The following is a 25592-nucleotide window of genomic DNA, read 5'->3' as shown; positions in this document are numbered from 1 at the left end:
ATAGGTGCTCCATCATGAGTTGCTAGCTATTCGAGAGGCCTGCATTAAGCTTGAAAAGGACTACCAACCTGGCATTACTTTTATTGTAGTTCAAAAACGGCATCACACCAGACTCTTCTGTACTGACAAGAATGAAAGGGTTTGTTTGTTTTAATATCTTAATATGAATTGGATTCATGGTGGTATGCAGTCAAATGTTGTAACCAATCAATTTGGAACTGTGATCTCAATATGTTTTCTGAACTTGCTTTTAAAAAAAACAAATGAATTGTCCAAAATCTCTCTGCCTTTATTCTTAATCCAAATCCCAAAAATTATCACTACAAATTCTAAGGAAGCTTAGATCTTTAGAAGCTTCAAGTGAAGTTGAATAGGAGGCTGTGGATTGTTCTCAAAATGATCAAACAGTTCGATCCACCCTGAACCAGTGGCAAGAAGGGAAATAGAATCCCTGGGACCCTGTGACAAGAAGAGTTTGATTTTAGCGAGGTGAAAAAAAAATCTAGATTTTCATGCAGATAATGGTGAGTAATTTATAATTCAATATGGTCTTAAAAGCACATTCAATGTGCTCGTGACAGGCTGTGAAATTTAACTGGGCCATATATCTCTGAGATATGCATTAGTACTTCTCTGTATGGGACAGACATCATTTAAAAATTCAGCAAGATTTCATCCAGGAGTCTTGAAGACCAGTAACCTTTTATTAAATATTGCAGTAACATTCAGTTAATAGAAAGGGGGGTCTCTGGAAAGAAGGGATGATATCCCAGTTATTTAATCTTGTATCCTCAATCTACAGAATTCTCTGGAAAAGGTAGAAGTTGTATATGAATAGTTTAAATTCAACTCTGTAAACTATCATTGGGCTTGGCTTTTTCCATTGTACCCTGTGCTGATTTGTATTAATCACTCAAGTTTTGCTTTTTGTTTATAGGTTGGTAAAAGTGGCAATATTCCAGCAGGCACAACGGTGGATACAAAAATAACACACCCATCAGAATTTGACTTTTACCTGTGCAGCCATGCTGGCATTCAGGTAGGTTTTAAAAAAAACAAAAATCCCAAAGGCAATTAGCCAACAATCCAAGTTTTGTTAGCTACAAATTTAAGTATGCTCCTAGCTCACTTCCTCTTATATTCTGTAAACTTTAGGTGATCCAAAATGCTGCTTGTGTCTGAGCATAGTTAAAGTTCATTAATTCTTCACTCCTCTGCCTGTAGACTTGCATTTTGATGTGGAAACATTTCACTTCCATGCATATGCAAGTAATTGATTGTTTCCTTTTCTGAAATCATGTAGGATATGCCAGAATGTTCCCAAGTGCCACATCAATCAGATTTTGAAATAATAATCATTTTGCACTTCTCAATTATCTTTAATTTGAAAAGAAAACAAGGTGCAAAAGCAGTGCTGAGCCAAGCTTGAGACTTACAAGCTTGATCAAGATGATTGTGTAGAAGGTGGTTACAGCAGGTAGAGAGCTTGTTTAAGTAAGGAAACTGACATGTGGGATTGTCATAACTTCCGTTTATTAGACAAAGGGAGTGACGAATGCACCATATGCCAAAGTTTAAAGAAATTAATTGATGCAATTATAAGAGTGAGGAAGCAGAACCATGAAAGAATTTAATCAGAAGAAACTTAAAGGTTTTGGGAGAGTTAATTTAGGATGGGGATATAATTGATGGGTGATTGGTACACCATAGAATATGGGTAACAGAATCTTTGGATAAATTGAGGGTTAGAGCATGTGGAGTAGAAGGCAGATCAGAAGAGCTGTGGAAAAGTCAGTATAGCTGAAGATTTCAGTAGTGAATGGTCTAAGACAGGTAGTGAACACTGATGTGCACCTCGGTGCAGAAAGCCTTAAGTGTGATGTGATCTCAACTGATGTATTACTGTACAAGTCAGATCCCAGAATGGAACCTGGCTTATTTTTAAATTTTGTATTTAGTTTACATGGTTGCTCACTGAAACATATTCACATGACACTGCAGATGTTCTTTTTCAATATAACAATTGTGGGTGGCTCAGTGGTTAGCACTGCTGCCTCACAGCGCCAGGGACCCGGCTTCAATTCTAGCCTCGGGCGATTGTCCATCTGGAGTTTGCACATTCTCCCCATGTCTGCATGGGTTTCCTCCGGGTGCTCTGGTTTCTGCCCACAATCCAAAGATGCAAGCCAGGTGAATTGGCCATACTAAATTGCCCATAATATTAGATGCATAAGTCAGGGGTAAATATAGGGTAGGGGAATGGGTCTGGGTGGGTTACTCTTCAGAGAGTCGGTGTAGACTTGGGCCAAAGGGCCTGTTTCCATACTGTAGAGTATCTAATCTAAAACATAACTTTACTGCGCTAAAGGAGAGAAAACGGCAGCTTGATAATAAACCATTAACACAAACACCAATACAAATTTTCAGTCTGTTTTCCAGCACTACCTTATTATAGAAACTCAATAGCCAGGGAAATATTACTTCTTTTGCAGCTTTAAATATTTATTTATCTGATAATTTTCAGTTTGTTTCTCTTTGAGACTGTTTTTACAATTAGTTTGCAATCTGTTGGAATGAACCTTTCACATTGTGATGGCCTAAACCTTCTCAGTTCTAACAATTTTAAGATTGAACTTGAACTTGATAAGTATATACCTATCGGGCAGGGAGGTAGTTGTTGAGAGAGGGAGCCATGGTTCACTAAAGATGTTGAAGCTGTTGTCGAGAGGAAAAAGAAGGCTTATGAGAAGATAAGGTGTGAAGGCTCGGGGAGCTTGAGAGTTATAAGTTAGCCAGAAAAGATCTTAAAGAGAGAGCTAAGAAGAGCCAGGAAGGGACATGAGAAGTTGTTGGTGAATAGAATCAAGGAAAACCCTAAGGCCTTTTATAGGTATATCAAGAATAAAAGTATGACTAGGGTAAGATTAGAGCCAATCAAAGGTAGTGGAAAGTTGTATATGGACTCTGAGGACATAGGGGAAGTGCTTAACGAATATTTTTGTCAGTATTCACATTGGAAAAGGGCAATGTTAGTGAGAATATGGAGATACAGGCTACAAATTAGATGGGATTGAGGTTGGCAAAGAGGAGATTTTAGCAATTTTGGAAGATCTGAAAATAGGTAAGACCCCTGAGCCAGATGGGATTTATCCTCTGATTCTCTGGGAAGCCAGGGAGGAGATTGCAGAGCCTTTGGCTTCAATCTTTGTCATCATTGTCAACAGAAGTAGTGCCAGAAAACTGGAGGATAGCAAATGTTGTTCCCTTGTTTAAGAAGGAGAGTCGGGACAACTCTGGTAATTGTAGGCGTGTGAGCCTTACTTCACTTTTGGGTAAGGTGTTGGAAAAGGTTATAAGAGATATGATTTATAATCATCTGGAAAGGAATAATTTGATTAGGGATAGTCAACGCGGTTTTATCAAGGGTAGATCGTGCCTTCACTAACCTTGTTGAGTTATCAAGTCATAGAGATGTACAGCATGGAAAAAGACCCTTTGGTCCAACCCATCCATGCTGACCAGATATCCCAACCCGATCTAGTCCCATCTGCCAGCACCTGGTCCATGTCCCTCCAAACCCTTCCTGTTCTTCGAGAAGGTGACAAAACAGGTGGATGAAGGTAAGATGGTTGATGGGATGTATATGGACTTCAGTAGGGCATTGATAAAATTCCACACGATAAGCTATTGCACAAAATACAAAGTTTCAGGATTGAAAGTGATTTAGCGGTTTGGATCAGAAATTGACTAGCTGAAAGAAGACTGAGGCTGGTGGTTGATGTTCATCCTGGAGCTCAGTTACCAGTGGTGTGCCACAATGATCTAGAGGTGGGTGTAGAAGGATGGGTTAGTAAATTTGCAGATGACACTAAGGTAATAGTTGTGGATAATGCCAAAGGATGTTGTGGGTTACAGAGGGACATGGATAAGATGCAAAGCTGGGCTGAGAAGTGGCAAATGGAATTTCATGGGGAAAAGTGAGAGCTAGTTCACTTCGGAATAAATAACAGGAATGCAAAGTACTGTGCTAATGGTAAAACTCTTATCAGTGTGTATGACCAGAGAGATCTTTGTGTCATGGTGCATAAATCCCTGAAAGTTGCCACCCAGGTTGATTGGGTTGTTAAGAAGGCATATGGTGTGTTGGCCTTTCTTGGTAGGGGGATTGTGTTTCAGAACCACAAGGTCATGTTGCAGCTGTACAAGACATTGGTAAGGTACCACCAGGAGTATTGCATGCAGTTCTGGTCACTGGATGATAGGAAGAATGTGGAAGCTTTGGAAAGGGTTCAGAGGAGATTTACTGGGATGTTGCCTGGTATGGAAGGAAGATCTTAAAAGGAAAGGCTGAGGGAACTGAGGCGGTTCTCATTGGAAAGAAGAAGGTTGAGAGGTAACTTAATCGAGATGTATAAGATAATCAGAGGGTTAGATAGGGTGGACAGTCAGAGCCTTTTTCCTCGGATGGTGAAGGCTAACACGAGGGAACATAACTTTAAATTGAGTGGTGGTAGATTTAGGACAGATATCAGAGGTAGTTTCTTTACTCAAAGTAGTAGGGGCGTGGAACAGTCTGCCTGCAACAATAGTAGACCCATCAATGTTAAGGGCATTGGACATATATTTGGATAATAATGGAATGGTGTAGGTTAGATGAGCATCAGATTAATTTCACCGGTCGGCGCAATATCGAGGTCCAAAGGGCCTGTACTGCGATGTAACATTCTATGTTCTATTTTTATTCAAACTTTCCTGTTTTGGTAGTTTCAGGCAAGGTGCCACTAAGGTGACTGGTTCCCCTGAATTGAACTGTGAAACTCTGCTGTGTTAGGAGAGAACTGTTTACTTCTGAACAGAACTGAGTTCTTCTGAACTAACTTTGAACCTTCTATTCTAAAGTCAAAACTAAAACAATTGCCATAAAACTAAAAAAAAACTTTGCCTGGCAGAAACTCAGTAGTATAAACATCTGATCCTTTAACACATAGGGATTCTCCCAAGCATATGCAGTCACATGTTGTCTTGTAACTGATCAATTTGGAACAGCGATTTAAACATGTTTTCTAACCTTTCTTTCAAAAAACAAATAGAATTATCCAAAATCCCTCTACCTCTAGTAGTCCAAATCCCAAAAATGATTACCACAAGTTCTAAAGAAGCTTTGAAGCTTCAATGAAATTGAATAGGAGGATGTGGATGCAAAATGATTGTTTTTAAAATGATTAAACAGTTTGATCTATCCTGCATCAGTAGCAGGAAGGGAAATAGAATCTGTGGCAAAGATATGAAGTCTCCAGAATGGACCAAATTTTCCTTAATGAAAAGGGTTGAAAGAGCTAAATTTCTAGCTTTGACTACGCAGTTTTTTTCACATTACTTTTATGGGATGTGGATATAGCCAGCATTTGCCGATCCTGAAATGTTCTTGAACTGACTTTCTAGGCCACTTCAGAGGAAAGTTACAGGTCAACCACATGCTGTGGATCTGGAATCATGTGTAAATCATGGCAGATTTCTTTCTCTGAAAGTGATTGGTAAACCAAAGGAGTCTTTATTCCAATTGTTCATAGCTTTATGGATGCTATAATTGAGTGAATTTTGTATTCCAGATTTTATTTATTTAGTTTCAGTTCTACCAGGAGCCCTGAACATGATCCCTCAAGCGTTAACCTCAACCTCTGGATTACTAATTCAGTGACATCATTGTTTATGATACTGACTCTGGGTCAATGCATCATTTAAGAGGTGTAATATTGCAAAGAAAATATTAATCAAGAAGATCAGTTTGTCTCTGTGGACTTCAGACATCAAGCTAGTTTGAGTACAATAGCTGATTGACAGCAACAATGTTTTAAAAGTATAAATGACTAACCAATCTCTTCAGTGACATTTGTTGAGCAGAAATGTTGGTCAAGATATCAAGAGAAAACTCTGCTCTACAATGTTTGCAACTTTAACGTCAACCTGAACAGGCAATTTGATTTAAAGGGTGCTCTGTTTCCTAGAGTGCAAACACGGTGGAGTTCTGGAAGACAAAAGTAGTTTGAAAAGAGCTCTAATAGAATTTTGAGAGTTTTGATTGATAACAAGAGAAATCTAACCAATTGCCAAACCTGTCAAATTTTAAATTTGTGCATGGTTAGACCAGTCACTGAAAGCCTTGATCCAACCTATTTTGAATTTGCAAATAGAGTCAGAGATGTGTAATTTTATCCCAGTATTTGTCCATCTACTGAAGTATCGACGGCTATACAGCTGTCAGATGCTGTTTGATTCATGTGATTGTGTCTGAAAACATGCTATCGTGCTTTTTTTTTCATCCTTTGAAGACATTAATGAAACATCATTATCAGAATCCCAAATTTGACATTTCAGAATAGGTGCTAATATTCTGGTTGGGATTCCAACATAATACGTAAGATAATGCATCAGCAGATTGTTTTCTAACCGTTGTATTTCTACATTATTTAAGAAAGAAATTGAAAATAATTATAAATGAGTGTAAATAATTGTATTTTCTAGGGGACAAGCAGACCATCTCACTACCATGTTCTTTGGGATGATAATCGCTTCAATGCAGATGAACTTCAGATCCTCACATATCAACTTTGTCACACGTATGTCAGATGTACGCGGTCAGTATCCATCCCAGCTCCAGCCTATTATGCTCATTTGGTAGCTTTCCGTGCCAGATACCATTTGGTGGACAAGGAGCATGACAGGTATGAAAACACTTTTGAGACTTTGACTGTTTTGTTTCAGCTGTGAATTTTGTGCTCCAGAAGCTGATCTGTTAGAGTTGAGGGTCTAAACTTCAAGAAAAGGCTGGAAAAACTTTAATGTGCTTGCCTTGGAACAACATCGCTGAGAAACTACTTTAGAGAGCACATAAATTAGTGTCATGAGTGGAAATGATAAATCTGGAATATCACCAGATTAAACTAGGACCATGTGATGTAGAGATTCTAATTGTTGTCCCTTGATGGCATTACCATCACTAATTTCCTCGCTGTCAATATCCTGGCGCTTACCATTGACCAGAAACTGAATTGGACTAGCCATATGAATTCTTTGGCTACAAAAACACATCAGAAGCTATGAATTCTGCAGTGGGTAAATCCTGTTGTGCCTCCCAAAGCCTACCCACCCCATCTACAAAGTACACTTCAGAGTGTGATGCAATACGGTGAACTTAATCAACGGGAATGCAGCTGCAGGATAAAGCAGCTCGCTTGGTTGGCACCCTATCCACCACTTTCAACATTCACTTGCTTCACTGCTGTGTTCCCCATCTATATGATGGGCAATAATAATTCGCCAATGCTTTGTGGCCTCTATCACCTACATGTTCAAAAGTAGAAGATGCGAGACCACCACTTGTAACTTCCCCTCCAAACCACCGACCATTCTGACTTACACCTGTGTCGCTATTCTTCCACTATCACTGGGTCACCATCCTGGATCTCCGTTCTTAACAACGCTGAGTGTCCCTCGAATTGAGGAGATCTAAGAAACATGCCACCACTTTCTCCAGGACAACACACCCCCTGTCTCATGAGCAAATATTTGAAAAAAAGGTTTAAACAGTTAAACTTGGGATGGATCTGAAGAGGTTCTTCAGAGCATTTGACACCTGGACAAAAGCAAAATGCAGAGTGTACTGGAAAATTGAAATAAAAACAGAAAATGCTGAAAATACTCAGCAAGTCTAGTAGTAGCATGTGTAAATAACATTGACGTTTCAGGCCCATGATCTTTCATCATGGAAATGACTGCTGGTAGAGATTGAAAAAGTCCCACATGCCTTTCTGGGTGAATTATCATGGTCTCACAACAAGCAAAAGACAGAAATGTGAATAAGGGTAGTTCAATAAACATGGTGCCAGAATCAATCAGTTTAATGTTCATTGGAGAAACTGAACTGACTGGACCTCTGTTCTCTACAATCAGGAAGGGTGACTCAGGGTTTGGAAGGGCTCTGAATTCGAAAGGGGTTTACATAGGGTAGTTGGGGCAACAAATTTTTTTAAAATGCTAATCATCCATTTTTAGAAACCTCTTCACCCAGCAAGTGATGGGAATGTGGAACTCAACCATAGAGTTTATTTTAGGCGGATCATATAGATTCATTTAAGGAGAAGCTAGGTAAATACAGAAAGGAGAAAGGAAGAGAAAGAAATACTGATAGACTGAGCAAATGCAGAGATCAGAGGATCTTTGAATGGAACATGAATACTGGCATGGACCAGCTGAGCCGAATATCTGCCTCCTGTGCTGTTCTGTGAAACCAAGGAAATTACATGCTTTCCTTACTGCTCTCTTTACCTGTCTAATCGCTTTCAATGATCTGTAGACCCGAAGTCCCTCTGCTCCCATACCCCACCCCCCACCCTTAGAATTGTACGTCTAATGTTATATTGTCTTTCAATATTCTTCCAACCAAAAAACACTTCACACTTTACTGCATTGAAATCCGTCTGCCTAATCCACCAACTCGTCTGTGTCCTTCTACAGTTTACACAGTCCTCTTCACAGTTTTCACTTCCTAGTTTTATGTCACCTGTGAACTTTGAAGTTGCCTCGAAATACCAAGATCCAGATCATTAACAAAAATCAGGAAAAGCATGTGTCAAAGTATCGACCCTGACGAAACTCCTCTACTAGTCTACTTCCTGAAAAAAATGTTTCCGATCACTCAGCCAGTTTTTGTTTTTATCCAAGTTGGTACTGATTTATTAATTTAATGACATACAACTTTGCTCAATTCTGTTGTGTGACACTGTATCAAATGCTGTCTGAAAATCTACATACACCACATCAACAGCATTGCCCTCATTAAACCTTTCTATTACCTCTTCAAAATACACCAAGTTAATTACACATCATTTCCCTTTTAGAAATCAATGTTCTTTCTAACCAACCCAACTTCCCACCACTGAAATTGAACTGGTCTGTAATTGCTGGGCTTGTACTTGAACCTTTCTTGAACAAGGCCATAATGTTTATGATTCTGAAGTCAACTGGCACCTCTCCTGAGTCTAGGGAAGACTGAAAGATTGTGACCAGTGTCCCTGCAAATTCCACTTTCACTTCCTTCAAAGTCCTTGGTGCCTTGTTAACTTTATAGTCTACCCAACACTTCTGCCTTATCAATTTTAAATCTTCCCTGTTATGTCACCATGGCCTGGATTGTATCTCTGTCTTTGGTAAAGAAACCTCAGCTATTTTGCCTGATTCCTGGTATAAATACCCTTTTTAGTTCCTCCTCCTTCCCTTACCATCAAATGATGGTTACTAAAAAATTTTGAAAGTAATTCAGAATATTTTTCTTTGTCCCAGACAGCAGTTAGAATACAAAACTTACTCCATGCAATTGAGGTAAACAGCACTGAAGCATTAAGAGGAGAAGCTGGAAAAGTAAATAAGGCCAAAAAAAGTACAAGGTTGTGCTCGATGCAGTTTGATGAAGTAAGGTGTCAGATTTGTCAAGTGCATGAACTAGTTTTGAACAGTGTCCCATTTCTGTGCTGTAAATTTTATGTAAAGCATAGAATGACAAGTTAAACTAATCTTGCTCTTTTCTATCCTTTTCAGTGCTGAAGGGAGTCATACATCTGGCCAGAGTAACGGCCGGGATCAGCAGGCTTTGGCTAAAGCAGTACAGGTTCACCAGGACACTCTGCGTACTATGTATTTTGCTTGACAGGTGTCCTCAGTTGGGATTTCTGAACAGAGCCGGGCTAAGACCAGACCGGCTGCATTTTCCAGGCAGTGTAGTGACGAACGTGCAGTTAATGTGTTTCTGTTGCTGTGTACATTGCGGTACCTTGCAGGTCTCTTTCAGCTATGAGGTAAAATGTGACCTGGCTGTTAATGTATGAATCAAATCACCTGTAAATCTTTCTTTGAACAGCAACAACAGGGAATATTAGGAGGCTTGTAATAGATGTCTTGATATATATAGTCACGAATTGAAGTTAAATAACTGCAACCTAATCTTGTTAGTTAAAACTAGACTGGAGGCTGTTGTAGGTAGAACAAGAAAATATATATTTGGTGGAAACATTATAATATGCTGCAGCAGCATATTTAATGGTGGTTGTTTAGGACTGCAAAATTGTGGAAGAATTTTAAGGATGGTTTGAGTCTTTAAAGACATAGTAATCCCGACTGTTGGCTTCAAATGGCAGAATTTTGAAACTCGGAATTGAACATCAACAGCATTCCTTTTATTATATCTGGAGTTTTATCCAGTGAATTCAGTGAAGACTACTGTAATACAGTACTGTGAAGCATGGCCATCTTGAGTGGGTATGGGGAAAAAGTCTTTTAACACTGAAAGCAAGTTTATGAAGAACTAGTGCTTTTCCTTTTTGTGCAGGCAATATATTGTATCAGTTTGACTTTCTCAGTTCTGAGATGTCATCTATGACTATTAACAGAAGGAATGCAGTCTCTTTTTAAGATGTGTTTAGTAGAAAATATTGGTGTGTGCGTTTGAAGCAATTAATCTTTGGAGACAATCTATAAAACATAACAAGAACAGATGGGCACTACTATTTTATATATTGAGCTCTTAATATTTTTGTAAGATGCTGCAATTGTTTAGTTCTCAGATCTCGAGACGATACATCAGTGATGCAAAAGTGACATTTTTATGCTGTGGTTGTCTGGTCAGCCACTACTGTGGCTTGGCATCATGTTAATATAAGGGTTATCATGACTATCACTTCATCAATTTGAATTCAGTTAGTACGGTCAGTCAGATGAGAACTATTGAAATTGAAACTTTTTAGCATGAAGTAAATTTTAACTACCTCGTGGTTATTCTCGTGCAGCAAAAACAGAATGAGGACATGCCACTGTTATGTTGGCAAAGCAGTTCAAAGATGGTGCTAGATTTTTGCCACGAGGCAAGCATTTTTGTAATGGTAGTCATCTAATTGATGTAAATTAATTCCTGGATTAAAATCCATCCCGAGATTGAAGCCAAACCTTTTTATGATTATATACAACATCTTTTCAGTGGCCTATATGCACTTCTGACTCAAAGCATTGTATAAAGTATCCAGTTTTATATACCTCAACCCTTCAAATGTTCAAATCTCTTGGAAGGCATAACCAGCATAAATTACAGTGTTAACAACTTACATATGTGGCCATGAATAAAAACCATATTTTACATAGATCTTCAGGATAAACTTTTGCGTTTGAAGTTAAGTAATAACATGATATAGATATAGGTAAGTCTATTGCAGAAATGTTCGATAAATTGTTTTCAGCTGTTTCTGTATTTGGCTACATGGTATGTTTGTATACAAGGATGGTAATGTTGCAAATTGCATTACAAAAATGGGCATATTTTGCCAAACAAGTCTTCAATATTTTTTAAAACCTTTTTATTTATGAAATGTCTACTGAAAAAGTAATGAGCTATGCTTCTAAAAAAAATGGCAAGTTACATGTTCTCCTAATGCTTCTTATGGAATCATATAATTCTTTTCTACTTATTCTAAAACAGTTTAAGGAATGGATGTAGCAAAGGACACAGTAAGTGTATCAATTTTCAGTTCTGAAATAGTTCTAATGAGACTTCTGAATAGTTGTGAAAAATCTGTGCAAGTATAGCAATGTCTTTGTGACATTCATTGGTTACAACACTAACGCATTCAATTTTCCTACTTGGGATACCCACATTCAAGGCTGAGTCTCAACTGACATATCTATTTAGGTTTCCTGCCAATTAACAGTTGTGTAAATTGGCTGATAAAGGAGAGGGGATCCTTTTCAGAAAGATTGAATATAGCTAATTAGTTCATTGGCCAAAGAACATGTATGAATGTCCATGAAAATCCCCATGGTGGATTGCAATGTAATTTCAAATATACAGGGCTACCAATCTGGCAATTAAAATAAGTGACAATATAGTAAGTAGTAACAGCATGACGGATACTCAGGGCTTTAAAGACTGCACTTCTTTTACAATGATGAAATACTATGTCAGAATTAGGAAGGATGTTTATAAAAACTTAATCATGGAAATAAGGGATTATTTCATTGGAATAGAGGTGGGGGTGAGCTGATGTTAGAACTTAATCCCTTCTAAGCATACTAAAATCAGCATGATAATCTGATGAAGCAGTAGTTGACATTCATTTAATTTTGTTTTTAAGTGTATGATTGAACTTCAAATTTATAGACCAGACAGAAGCTCTGAACCAAAGGTTTATCTTATTTGAGCTGCTCTGTTTATTGATTGAGTTCAAGGAAAAGTTTTATTGAAAAATCTTCAATAGCAATGTTCTATTGTATTTCAAATTGTTTCATTCCATCTAATGGGCAGCACAGTAGTTCAGTGGTTAGCACTGCTGCCTCTCAGCACCAGGAATGTGTGTTCAGTTCCACCTTGGGTGACTGTTTGTGTGGAGTTTGCACATTCTCCCCACGTCTGCATGGGTTTCCTCTGGGTGCTGCAGTTTTCTCCCACAGTCCAAAGATGTGCAGGTCAGGTGGATTAGCCATGTTAAATTGCCCATAGCGTCGAGGGATGTGCAAACTGGGTGAATTAGCCATGGAAAATGTGGGGTTACAGGGAATAGGGTAGGGGATGGTCTGGGTGGGATGCTGTGTGGAGAGTTGGTGTGGACTCAATGGGCCAAATGACCAGCTTCCACATTGTAGTGATTCTATCTGTTCTGCTTTTTATTAACACATTGACTAATGCACTTATTTGGTGACTTCCAACTCAGCTTATTTTGTAATCTGTTTTAAAAAATAAATTCACAAGCAAATTATGGCAGCTTTACAAATTACATAGCCATACATAGTTATACATAGCCATAAATCATTATTTCTTTTTGCGTTTTTTTCATCATTGCCTACAGTTGGATGAGTAGGTTGGGCTGTTTATTTAGAACTGGACAATCCTTAGATACGTATCTCTGTTCCGCTTTTTGGGGCAGATTTGGTTATTAAAGTGTCCTTAGCTATTAAGCAATCTCTAACCAGCACTACAAAAAGTTTACACCTTGCTTCAAAGTTATGGGTGCTACTGTGAACTGGCCCCTATATTCTCTGTTCTTGTGCTATACATTGACAGTCATAACGACAATAAATCGGAGACAATGAATAACAATAAAATGCTGTGATCAATGGATAGTAGCAGCTCTTTGTGAAAATGTATTGCAGTCACTGCCATTTGAGAAATAATTGGTGCTGCAATTGGCTGATTAAATCTGCCTTATTAGTTACTGCCATTGGTGGCCAACATTCAACTGGGATAATTATTCTGGTAATCTGTTTTTAAAAAAAATTGTAGAGAAGCAGCTAGAGTGTAAAACAGTGTAGTATTTTAAGCATGTAGCAGAATTCACCATGGGAATTTTAAAAACCATTAGCATTTTTATTGTAAATGTACTTGTGCATAATTGAGAAATATTAATGCTTGTAAATAATTTTGTAAACTTCAATGTAAACTACCCAGTAAACTAAAAAAAACTAATGACAAAGTTAAAATGATATCAGTTCACTGCAGAATTTTCTTTTGTATTTCTTTCTTGTAAGATGCTTGCCAGCTCTTGGCTGTGACAGTTAAGAAGCATAGTGACCTCTGAGGTATATTAAATAAGCACCTGTAAGTTAGTGAGGTTACTGTCTTTGTGAACACTATGTACTGTCTCTCTTTTGAGAGTCTTTATACGAAGGACAATATCCAGCCTGCGTGGCCTTTCTTCAAAACAAAAATCATCTTTTCTCAAAATGCCCATGCTTGTTTTGTAAAGGATATCTTTATAGATTGCAATTTCTAGCTTCAGTAGCTCCACTGCATGACATATTTGTAATTTCAAACACTGATCAAGCAGTGTGTGAAACATACTTATAGTGCACTTTTCACAAGGTTTGCTGAGGTGCTAAAAATAAGCTGCATCTTTTATGTGGTTGCAAGAGAATTTTTGTGCTTTGTTTTCTAGTCTTATCCACCCAACTAATGCGTACTAATATACTAGAAATATATAATAGTGAATGCCCAGGAAATGTACTCTTATTTCACAAGATTTAACTTATCTGCAGCCGAAATCCACTGTCAACAATGAAAACACCCAAGGATATTAGCAATAAAGGCCTTTCTTTTGTATTTTCAAAGGTTTAAACTTTTAGATTAACATATTGAAGTTTATTGTAATTCTAATTAACATATTGTAATTCTAAGTGAAAAGTTGACAGCATCTAAATTATAAACTTGGAAATCTGACTTTTATTTATCTGATCAATCTTGTTGTTTGTTCTACACAATGCTTCAGTAAAAAATAGTCAAACCCCTTACTTTCCAATAGAGTAAATACAGAGCTTGAATATTGCTGACGGGAGAGGCAGGTTGTCAGAACCTCTTTTCGTGTTGTCATTGGGGCAGATGCTAGAATGTCTACTTCAAACAATCACAATTTGCAGGAAGAAGGAATGTTGATTGGTTGACTTTAATTAGTCAATGCGTTGTCACTGAGAAAGCAACAGGGGACTATAGACCTATAAAGCTCCCAGGAAATTTAGAAGGTGCAAGACATGAAATATTTCTTTAGTATGCAGATAACTGGGATATAGTCAGTCAAGCTGATAATGTGTTTAACTTAAAATTGTTAAAACTAACATACATTCACTCGTTCTCTGCGAACGAAAGTCAATTGTCGAATCAATTAGTTTTCCTAAATATTTTAAATGATGCATTCTTACATTTCTGAGTGTAGATGAAAACTTTCAGAAACATGTCCGTATTTTAAATAAAAGGTAAATTATTCTGAGCATTATCAGTGGAAATAAACTGTAGTGCTAATTTGGGATCATCCTAATGGCATACTTTAATTTTGAGAAGCAATGGCAACAAATCTTTTCTGAAATGTAGAGAAATCGAGGAGTCCATTTATGATCCTGGGATAAGTCCACTTGAAGATCCCAAGGCTATTCTATGTAGAATGTATACAGCCTTGTGTTATATTACTAATGTTAACATATAAGATGACATCATCTTTGACCTTGCTGTGATTTCTATTCTTTGTAGTTGAATAATTTTGCATTGGGGTTTTTGCTGGTTGTCATTTATGAGAAACTGGTAGTCTTGCAGGTAGGTCTAGATCTTGTGCTTTCTGCTCTGTTCAGAACCATCGTGCTGCCAGTTTTGTTTTGGTTTGTGAGCTTAAGCATTGAGTTATTGATCTGTCATTTCCTCCTAAAAGCTTTAAAGTTTCTTGCGTTGATGCAAGACAAATCAGATTGTGTAGTCGCAGAGTCATCATCTAAAACCTCCAATCTGTTTGTTTAGAAAATACTATTTTTTAAGAAGGTTTGAGCAGCCAAACCATGTTAAGCAGATTGTCCATAACATGTCACTGTACACTTAAAGAAGAAAAACTAATGCAAAAGACATATCCTCAATCAAGCTATCATGCAAAAACGAAAAGGTGCTTTGGAAATATCCAAAATTCAGAAATAATCTGAAATGTGTCAACTGTCTTCTGTTTGCCTCTGATGAAAATGAACCTACCAAAACATTGGAAAACAAACTGTAAGGCCACTTAAGGAATTAATGATGTTTCACAGACTGTTATTTGTTTAAATGATCACTTGAAATCTTGAAGTAAAACTACAATTTGTGATATTTCATAGATTTATTACTTCTGTGAGGGAATAGAAAGTGACCTTGGTGCCAAGATGGCTGTGCAACATTGTGTACACTTTGGCCTCCCTTTTATTACTTTGGCCTCTACTTTCATAGAAATGTGGATCAAATTTCTGTATTAATGCTTGGTAAACTGCTTTAATATAAGTTATTATCATACTGCACAAGAAGGAGACAAAAGACATTTAGATTTTTCATCTGTATTAAGGTCACCTTGACCTACTTCTTCTGCCTCAAAACCACATATGCCATTCCCAGCCAAACCTTCCCGCTGGCAGATTGAGTGATTTATATTTTCAAGTTTGAGGAAGAGACACTGACAGCTGGGAAAAAAAACTGGCTGTTGTTTGCATTTTTCTTTTGTTTCCCAATCTTGACCCATGCTCTTGAATCTGGACCTACCTCAATACATTTGTTGGTTGCTGCAACTTTAATTAAGAAATGGCATATTTCCCTGGTTCAAAAAAATGAAGACCAAAAGAACATTTCAAAACATACATCCTAGTTTTTAAAAATTAATTTTAAAATGGTGCAAAGTTAGGCAGACAGTTCTGTTTTCCTCGAAAGTTGATGATAGTGCTTTATTTTGTTCTTTGTGCCTTGTGTAATCATCCCATTGCATGTCAAAATCTGCTGGCAGGCTTAAATAGCAGTGTATGACTATACTGTACGTAAACTGCTTAAATGAACAAAATAGGTTGAAAACTTAATATATTTTGAGAAAATGTAAAGCATCGTTATTTATGCTGCATAGAATGATCAGTATTGTTGCACTTTCTCAGCAGTCACTTATGCCATATGACGGCTGTTTGCAGGAAAAACGAGGTGATCGGGACAATGGTTTTGAAGAGAGAAAAAATGCTACTTGTAAATCCTTAATACAAAAGAGGATTTAAAATATTTTCAAGTACCTCAAAAGCCTGACATATGCTGCATTGATAAAGTTTTGAGTATTCTTTGTTTTGCTTTTTTTTGTTTTGAATTGCACAAACTCATCTACCTTCTGTAACTACTGCATTTTAAGATGTTGGCTTATTTCCTTTTTTTTGGGCACTGGTAGAATTGGGCACAAAGTTGACTTCCAGTAAATTTTTTTTCATGCTTTCATGTTTTAATCTAGGGTGGTCTTGATCCTGAATGCAAATCGTTTTTTAAATATTTTTAACCAGCACAAGTGAGGTTTGTTACCTAACCTAGTGTTTGTGGTCCATTTGCGCTTGAATGAGCAGTTTACACTCCTGTGGCAATGAGGATTTGCATTGCTTGCAGTTTGTTTTACTAATGCTGTGTAAATACTTCCTGTAGGTTAAATTTGTCCATTCCTTTTTCAGTCAATATTTTTAATGAGGTGAATAACTATGCTGTAAACATTTGACGAAATATGATGTACAAGTATCATTATATGAGTTTGTGAATCTAAGATATCAATTTTTTTGACTAGCAGTATGGTATGATCATTTTCTTAACAAATAAACTTCTGTATCTTTAACTACTTGCCCACAAGTGGTAAATTAGTTTTAGTTATACTGTCTTCTGTTTTCCCAGCCCTCATAAGTACTGCAACTATACAATCTCACCAAGAAAACTGCTACATATCATGCACCATGTTACAAACTCAGTTTTGTGTAAAATAAAACAATTGCCATTTCCTGAAAGTGTCCTTCTATCTAACTCATACAATGCATTAGTTTTTGTTTGTTCTAAAATATAAATCCCTGAAACATTCCTTATGCAGCCAACAGCGTGGTTTTAATTCCTGCTGAGGTTATCATGACTGGCCCTCCTTCTCAACCTCTCCCCTCACTCTGGTTAAACCACTACTAGTCACGTCAGTCTACTGAAAGAGCAGCTCTGTGGTCCTCTAGGACTATGGTAACTTTACAATGACTTTTTTTTTAAACATACCATGTACTATAATGGAGTTTTTAATTTGGTGAAGATGGGTACGGTCTGCAGCAATTGAATGTTTGCATTGTCATTTTTCATTTGTTAACCTGGAATAAAATTAGAGAGTTAGCCTAATGACAGTAATACAACTCCTGTTTGTCATAAAAACCTATCTTGTTCACTAATGTCATTTCAGGGAGGGTATTCCAGACCCACAGCAATGTGACCATCTCTTCACTGTCCTCTGAGCAACTAGGGTTGGGCAGTAAATGCTGGCCTAACCACATTCCATGAACAAATTTAAAAATCATAAATGAAACTCCATATGTTTATGATCTGAATTTGTGCTATTTGTAATGGCAGTTATATGATGTTTTAAAGTGTTTAAATCAGCATTTCTATAGAAAAGGAGTCCACCATTTGGCCTATGATATCTGCATTAGCTCTTTAAATAAATAATTTTCCAAATGCCATTTCTCCATCTTCACTCCATAGCCATACATATTCTTTCTGTTTAGATAATAATCTAATTCCCTCTTGAATTCCTTGATCGTAAATACTCACTGCATGAAACATGTTTCTCCTCTTGTCTCTGTAATTTCTTTTGGCAGTTACCTTAAATATGTGTCCTCTCATTAAAGGTCATTCGACCAACAGGAACAGGTTCTTTACCTTACTCTGACCAGATCATTCATGATTTTGAATGCCTCAGTCAAACTTCTCAACGTTCTCCAAGAAAACAGCCCTACCTTAAATAGCAGGAAGGCCATCCATCATCTGAAGCCTGCTCTGCCAACCAGTGAGATCATGGCTGATTTATCTCAACACCATTTTCTGCACTATCCTTGATTTTTTTGAAAAAAATGTAGAAATCTAGTTATCTCAGTCTTGAATGTACTCAACAACTGACCTTCTCGAGACTTCTGGGGCAGCTAATTTCAAAGATTCATCATGCTTCGAATAAAGACATGTTTCTCTCTCTAAGTGGCCTGTTCCTTACTCTTGAGACTGTGCGGTTCTAGACACCAAAACAGAAGGAAACATCCTGTATCTGTCCTGTAGATTCCAGCAAAAAGTTTGTATATTTGAATGAGAACTTTTGATTCAGCCCAAGAATTCACTTTAATTTCTCTTCCATGTTCTGGTTAATCTGAACTATGCTATTTCATGGGGATCCTTACAACAGCTTTTGGTTAAGCAATCCTTCAACCTTTTTTTAAACCCTAACAACTGTGCTGTTTGCAGCTCAGGCTTAGACTTCTTCAGTGAAAATAACCAATTAACTTGAAGATTATGTAAATTTCTTCTGTCTCCAAACTTGGCAAATTGTCCAGCCTGTCTCCTTGTGATACCTCTCTCAGCTGAACTCCTGCTCCCTCACCAGTGCTGTGCAGTGAATGATAGTATTTTCTTTGCTTAAAGTGCAATTCTTGCTAACATTGTCTCTTTTACTTCTTTGGCTCAATGGGTTGCAACTGTCTATGTTCCTAAACTGAACTACTGGCCGCCTGCTTCTGTGAGCCAATGTACAAAATAAAGGAAGCTCTGTCTCACTCGCAGCTTTTCATTGCAACGTGTCATAACTGGCATCTTTGAAACAAAGTTACATTAATTTTTTTAGCTTGAATCATTCACGTGGTTATGGATTTAAATCTCGAAAGAACTCATGGCCATTCTCAGGTTTACTTGTGCCAGCAAGAGACATTTATGGGGAAGTGATGGCCTAGTGGTATTATCGCTGGACTGTGATTCGAAAGATCCAGGTAATGTTCTGGGGACCCAGGTTAGAATCCTGCCATGGTGGAATTTGGATACAATAAAATCAAGAATTCCAAGTCTAATGATGATCATGATTCCATTGTCAATTGTCAAAAATGTATCTGGTTCACTGTCTTCTGAAAAGCCAACTGCCATCCTTACCTGGTCTGACCTACATGTGACTCCAGACACACAGCAATGAATGACTCCTAACTGCCCTCAACTATGCCCTCATCCCATGAATGAATAAAAACAAACTTCCATCCTTCTTTATAAGGGTGCTTTTAACTTCTTTAATCTGCAAACTACATGACTAATTTAAACCCCTTTATGTAACAACTGTTGACATGTTATCTGTATGAAGAAAACACAAAGCTTTATTCATTTCTACTGATACAACTTGATTAGGGTTGGCTGTATCAAGGTCTCTCAGCTGTAGGATCTCAACGTTGACTGGAATCTGCAATGTCTTTGAAGTAGACAGCCATGTTCCTATATTACAGAAAACTACAAAAGTTTTTAAACTTCTACAGCAAAGCTGATTAAATCAATTCTGTAACCTAGTAATTATGCACAGCTTCACATTAGAAGAGAGCTTGCAGTATTTTGTGGTGTTGTCACTGGGCCCGTAATCCAAAGACTCGCTAATTCTCTGGGAATATAGGTTTGAACATGGGATGTAAGTAGGTGGTGAAATTAGAGTTCAGTTAATGAATCTGGAATTAAAAACTAGTCTAATAGTGATCATAAAACCATTTGTTGATTGGTGAAGTAAATATGCTTTTACTACACCGTTCTTTTGAGAAAGAAAATGCTGCTTTCCTTAGCTGGCTCAGGCCTACATGTAATTCCAAATACACGGCAATGTGGATGACTCTTCACTGTTCACTGAAATGGCTGAGCAGGCTACTTAGTTGCAGGGGCAGCAGTCAAAAACCTGATGAGTTCCTGGCACAGGCCCTGGTTATTCGACCTCTGTCCCAAGTCCTGCTCAGTTGTTTCTGAATGCTACAAAGCCTTAAAAAGGGAATGTAGCAGGACCAACAGGATATCAGTGATTAACCAAGACACCAGCAATGCCAACAGCATATGCACCTTTGTAGACTCTGCATAGCCACCTTATTAACATCTGGCGGCTGTGCTAGAATTGAGTTAACCTGCCCCAACAGACTGGTAAAGCAACCCCACTCATGGAAATACATCTTACAGACAATATCCCAAACATCGTTACTGCCGTAATGTACCATCAACAGGGTGAGATGTACCAGAGATGGTTGTGCAGTGGAATACAGTTCAAAGTCCTTAATTTTGACTCCAGACTCCATGGAGCCTCATGGCTTGAGATCAAACATGGGCAGGAATGGATTCTCAGGAGGAGAATGTGTTGCTGGAAAAGCGCAGCAGGTCAGGCAGCATCCAAGGAGCAGGACAATCGACAATCAGGAAGAAGGGCTCATGCCCAAAACGTCGATTCTCCTGCTCCTTGGATGCTGGCTGACCTGCTGCGCTTTTCCAGCAACACATTTTCAGCTCTGATCTCCAGCATCTGCAGTCCTCACTTTGTCCCAGGAGGAGAAGGCTCCCCAAATAGCCCCATTCTTAGTAATGGGGAACATAATCTTCAGTCAGAAGGATTGAGTGGATGATCCATCACTGCCTCCTCTAAACTCCCATAGCATCACAGATGCTGGTCTTCAACCAATTCAGTTTGATCTATGTAACATCATTAAATGGCTGGTTGCTACCACAAAGCCTATGGACCGTTCCAACATTCCAGCACTGATGAATTGTGCTCCAGAGCTAACCACATCCATTGTGGCTCTCAGTCTATTCCCTATCATTGGGAAAGTGACAGAGGTGCTGTCAATAGTGTTATCAAGTGGCTTCTTTAAAGTAATAGCTTGGTCAATGCCAAGTCTGGATTCTGCCCCAGATGTCATTCTTTTATCCATGTTTGGATCAATGTAGCTTCATTCCAGAAATAAGATGAGATGATTGTCCTTAACATCAAGGCCATATTTGACACACACCCATATGTTGCATCAGACCAACAATCCATCTTGGCTGTAAAACTGCAGTGAGTGGAATCAGTGCGGGTGGGGGAGTGGTGGTGAGGTAGGATTGCTTTGCTGTTTGCAGTTATACCTAACACAAAGAGATGGTTTTGATTTTTGGAAGTCAATCATCTCAGGTTGAGGACATTCCTACAGGAGTTGCTCAAGGTAATGTCCTAGACACCAACAATCTTGCATTGCTTCATGAATGATCTCTCCATCACAAAGTCAGAAGTGGGAGTGTTTGCTAATAATTGCACAATGTTCAGCAAGACTTCTTAGCCTCTAGCGAATTGTATAATTGGGGGTGTAGATAGAACTTTAAACTAATTGGGCTGATGTCAAATGAAAGGTTTAAAGAATCAAAAAGAAAGGATAGCAATGGAGCAGAATGGCCAGAAGTGATAATCAAAGTGTGACAGGAAAGAGTCTAAAATATACATAGAAGAGACAGCAGATATTAGAACCAGAATAATTAGTAACAAGTCAAAACATAAGACAAATATTATCAGGACTTATACCTTAATGGTGAGGTCCTCAGGAGTTTTGCTGAACAAAGAGACGTTGGAGGCAGGTTCATAGCTCTTTGAAAATGGATTTGCAGATAGATGGGATAGTGAAGGCAGCATTTGGTCTGCTTTCCTTTATTGGTCAGAATATTGAGTACAGGAGTTGAGAGGTCATGTAGGCCACTGTTGGATTATTGCGTGCAATTCTGGTGTCTTTCCTATCGGAAAGATGTTGTGAAACTTGAAAGGGTTCAGAAAAGATTTACAAGGATGTTGCCAGGGTTGGAAGGTCTGAGCTACAGGGAGACGCTGAACAGGCTGGGGCTGTTTTCCCTGGAGTATCTGAGGCTGAGGGGGTGACCTTAAAGAGGTTTACAAAATTATGAGGGGCATGGATAGGATAAATAGACAAAGTCTTTTCCCTGGGGTCGGAGAGTCCAGAACTAGAGGGCATAGGTTTAGGGTGAGAGGGGAAAGATATAAAAGAGACCTAAGGGGCAACTTTTTCACGCAGACGGTGGTATGTGTATGGAATGAGCTGCCAGAGGATGTGGTGGAGGCTGATACAATTGCGACATTTAAGAGGCATTTGGATGGGTATATGAATGGGAAGGGTTTGGAGGGATATGGGCGGGTGCTGGCCGGTGGGACTAGATTGGGTTGGGATATCTGGTCGGCATGGACAGGTTGGACCGAAGGGTCTGTTTCCATGCTGTTCATCTCTATGACTCTATGAAACACATTTGTAATTTCACTGTGAAATTATGCCTTTTGTTCTGGTTCTGCATGAGCTCATTAAGCCCCGTAAAATCATCTACCAGCTGTTCTTGACTTCTGCTTAACTTTTGAATGAGATTGAAGTTCAATACCCTTTTACTCAGAAGAAAGAATTCCTGGTTATGAAGTACATTATTGATTTTCTGCTACTTGAATTCTCCTGTATTGGAGCTTTGCTTGCAGCATATGTTTAACATCAATTACAATGCCTCTGAAGCATGTAGTTGAATTTCTGTCTGCTGTAAGCAGTAATTTGAAGCAGAAAAGATTTACAAGGATGTTGCCAGGTTTGAAGGATTTGAGCTATAGTGAGAGGTTGAATAGGCTGTGGCTGTTTTCTCTGGAGCGTTGAAGGCTGAGGGGTGACCTTATAGAGGTTTACAAAATTATGAGGGGCATGGATAGGATAAATAGACAAAGTCTTTTCCCTGGAATGGGGAAGTCCAGGACTATAGGGCATAGGTTTAGGGAAAAGATATAAAAGGGACCTTAGGGGCAACGTTTTCACACAGCAGGTGGTGCATGTATGGAATGAGCTGCCAGAGGAAGTGGTGGAGGCTGGTACAATTGCAACATTTAAAAGGTATCTGGATGGGTATATGAATAGGAGGGCCAGGTGCTGGCAGGTGGGTTGGGATATCTGGTCAGCATGGACGAGTTGGACCGAAGGGACTGTTTCTGTGCTGTACGTCTCTATGACTAAATCTCCACACACCATTTGTAATAATATAGATGAGTTGAGCACTCCGGAGGTAGGAAGTATGTTTCCGCTGATGGATGAGTTTAGAACCAGAGAACACAGTAGGAGTAGGCCATTTAGAACAGAGTTGAAGAGAAACCTTTTCACCTAGAGAGTGATGGATAATATGGAATGCCCTGCTCCAGAAGACAGTGGAAGCCAAGTCTCTGGATACTTTCAAGAAAGAGATGGATAGACCTCTTAAACATAGTGGAATCAAGGGTTATGGGGATAAGGCAGGAACAGGATACCGATTGTGGATGATCATAATGAATGGTGGTGCTGGCTTGAAGAGTCAAATGGCCTACTCCTGCACCTATAGTCATCCTTGGAGTATGCAACTGGAGAATTAAAAATGGAGAGGAACTTAGTGTTTTATTCATTAGAGGTTAGAAGAATAGAATGATCTTATTGAAACACACAAGGTTCTGAAGGGGCTTGATGTTGAGAAGATATTTTGGAATTTTAGGGTGGGAATGGGGGTGGGAGTCACAAAGTGAGGGAACATATTTAAAACTGAGATGTGAAGCAATTTATTTTCCCAGAGTACTGAATATCTGAAATTCTCTACCCCAGAAAAGTTGCAGATGCCAGTTAACTGGAAATATTTAAAGAGGAGGTAGATTTATGTTCATTTGTTAATACCTCAAATACTGGAGCAATCTGTATCCAAAGACAAGAAGAACTGGCAAGTTTCAGGTGCATATCAACAAGTAGCATTAATACAAGTGCCAGACAATAACCATCTCCAACAAGAGAGAAACCAATCATCATCCCTTGATGTTCACTGGTATAATTATCACTGAATTCCCACATTATCTACAGGCTAAGAAGTTACCATTGATCTAGAGAGCCACAGAAATAAATCAGAGGCTGGAACGTGTGAGGAGTAACTCCACTTCCTGACTCCTCAAAGCCTATCCACAATCTACAAGGCACAGGTGAGAAGAGGATGGATGCAGTTCCAACAAAAGTCAATAAGCTTGACACCATTCAAAGTAAGCAGCCCAACTGATTCATAGAATCACACAGAAGAGGTCCTTCAGCCCATCAAGTCTGTACGGCCAAAATATTTGACAACATACACTAGTCACACTTTCCTGTAATAACCCCATAGCTTTGAATGTTATGACACTTGGTATTCATCCAAGTATTTCTTAAAGGTTGTGAAGTGTTCTGCCTCAACTATCCTTTGAGGCAGTACATTCCCAACCTCCAACATCTAGGTGAAAAAGCTTTAAGTCACCAGAGGACTTCAAACAGTTCAAGGCAGCAGCTCATCACCACCTTTTCAAAAGCAACTTGGGAGGAGCAATAAATGATTAGATTGGATTCCCATCGGCCCAACAAGTCCACACTTACCCTCCAAAAGGTAATCCACCCAGACCCATTCCCCTACATTTACCCCCGACTAATGCACCTAACATTATGGGCAATTTAGCATGGCCAATTCACCTAACCTGCACATCTCTGGGTTGTGGGAGGAAACCCATGTAGACATGGACAGTTGCCCAAGGCAGGAATCAAACCCAGGTCCCTGGCGTTGTGAGGCAGTAGTGGTAATCACCGAGCCACCATACCACCTAGCCCAGACAACAAAACCCACAACCTGTAAGAGAATTTTTAAAAATTCAGCTGTCTGCATGTGTGCGTAGCCAGGGTAGGATGATTTGGTGCAAACTCACGTCCAGAACATTTTTCACAGCATTGTGATTCTTGCGCAGGAAGATGCAGTCCTCCAATGTTTTCCTGACAAAGTACAGCAGTTAGATCAAGAGAACCAAGTCTAAGTGGAATGGCTGAGTTGGATCAAGTGTGATTAAATTAGTTACCCACAAAATGCCAATTTTAAGCTAGGGAACATTGAGTGAGGCTCTCTGTCCAGACAGATTGGCTATCACCACCAAGAACTGTTAAGTTTGTACAGCAGCTTTCCTAACTCAATGACACACATCCAAAGTAACAAGTTCAAGCCACAATGAGGGATTTTTTTCACTGCTTGACAATCAGAATCACTGCAACACATACTGTACAGTGCAGCTGCCTATTCTTACATTTTGAGACATTAGTAAAATGGCTTAGTACAAATTCTGATTATCTACTTGGAAGTTGCTCTCAAACAAATTTTTTTATACAAATGTTAAATAGTTCAGAGATCTCGCACCCCCAATGGATAGTTTCATTTGGCGGGTAAAGTA

General features: G+C 38.7%; 1 protein-coding gene across 1 annotated transcript in view; it reads left to right on the top strand.

Annotated features, from left to right (window-relative positions):
- ago2 (argonaute RISC catalytic component 2) overlaps positions 1 to 17159 on the top strand; it is an 89460-nt gene extending 72301 nt beyond the window's left edge. Inside the window, exons 16-19 of the mRNA XM_072569896.1 lie at positions 5 to 139; positions 938 to 1039; positions 6523 to 6722; positions 9595 to 17159. Of these exons, the coding sequence (XP_072425997.1) occupies positions 5 to 139; positions 938 to 1039; positions 6523 to 6722; positions 9595 to 9703 (546 nt within the window). The 3' untranslated portion in view covers positions 9704 to 17159. The remainder of the gene's footprint in view (positions 1 to 4; positions 140 to 937; positions 1040 to 6522; positions 6723 to 9594) is intronic.
- Positions 17160 to 25592: the final 8433 nt, after the last annotated feature.

Source organism: Chiloscyllium punctatum, chromosome 5 (assembly GCF_047496795.1).
Source record: "Chiloscyllium punctatum isolate Juve2018m chromosome 5, sChiPun1.3, whole genome shotgun sequence".
Taxonomy (NCBI): Eukaryota; Metazoa; Chordata; class Chondrichthyes; order Orectolobiformes; family Hemiscylliidae; genus Chiloscyllium; species Chiloscyllium punctatum.
The sequence above is the reverse complement of the archived record's forward strand: the minus strand, read 5'-3'. Positions and strand labels throughout refer to the sequence as shown.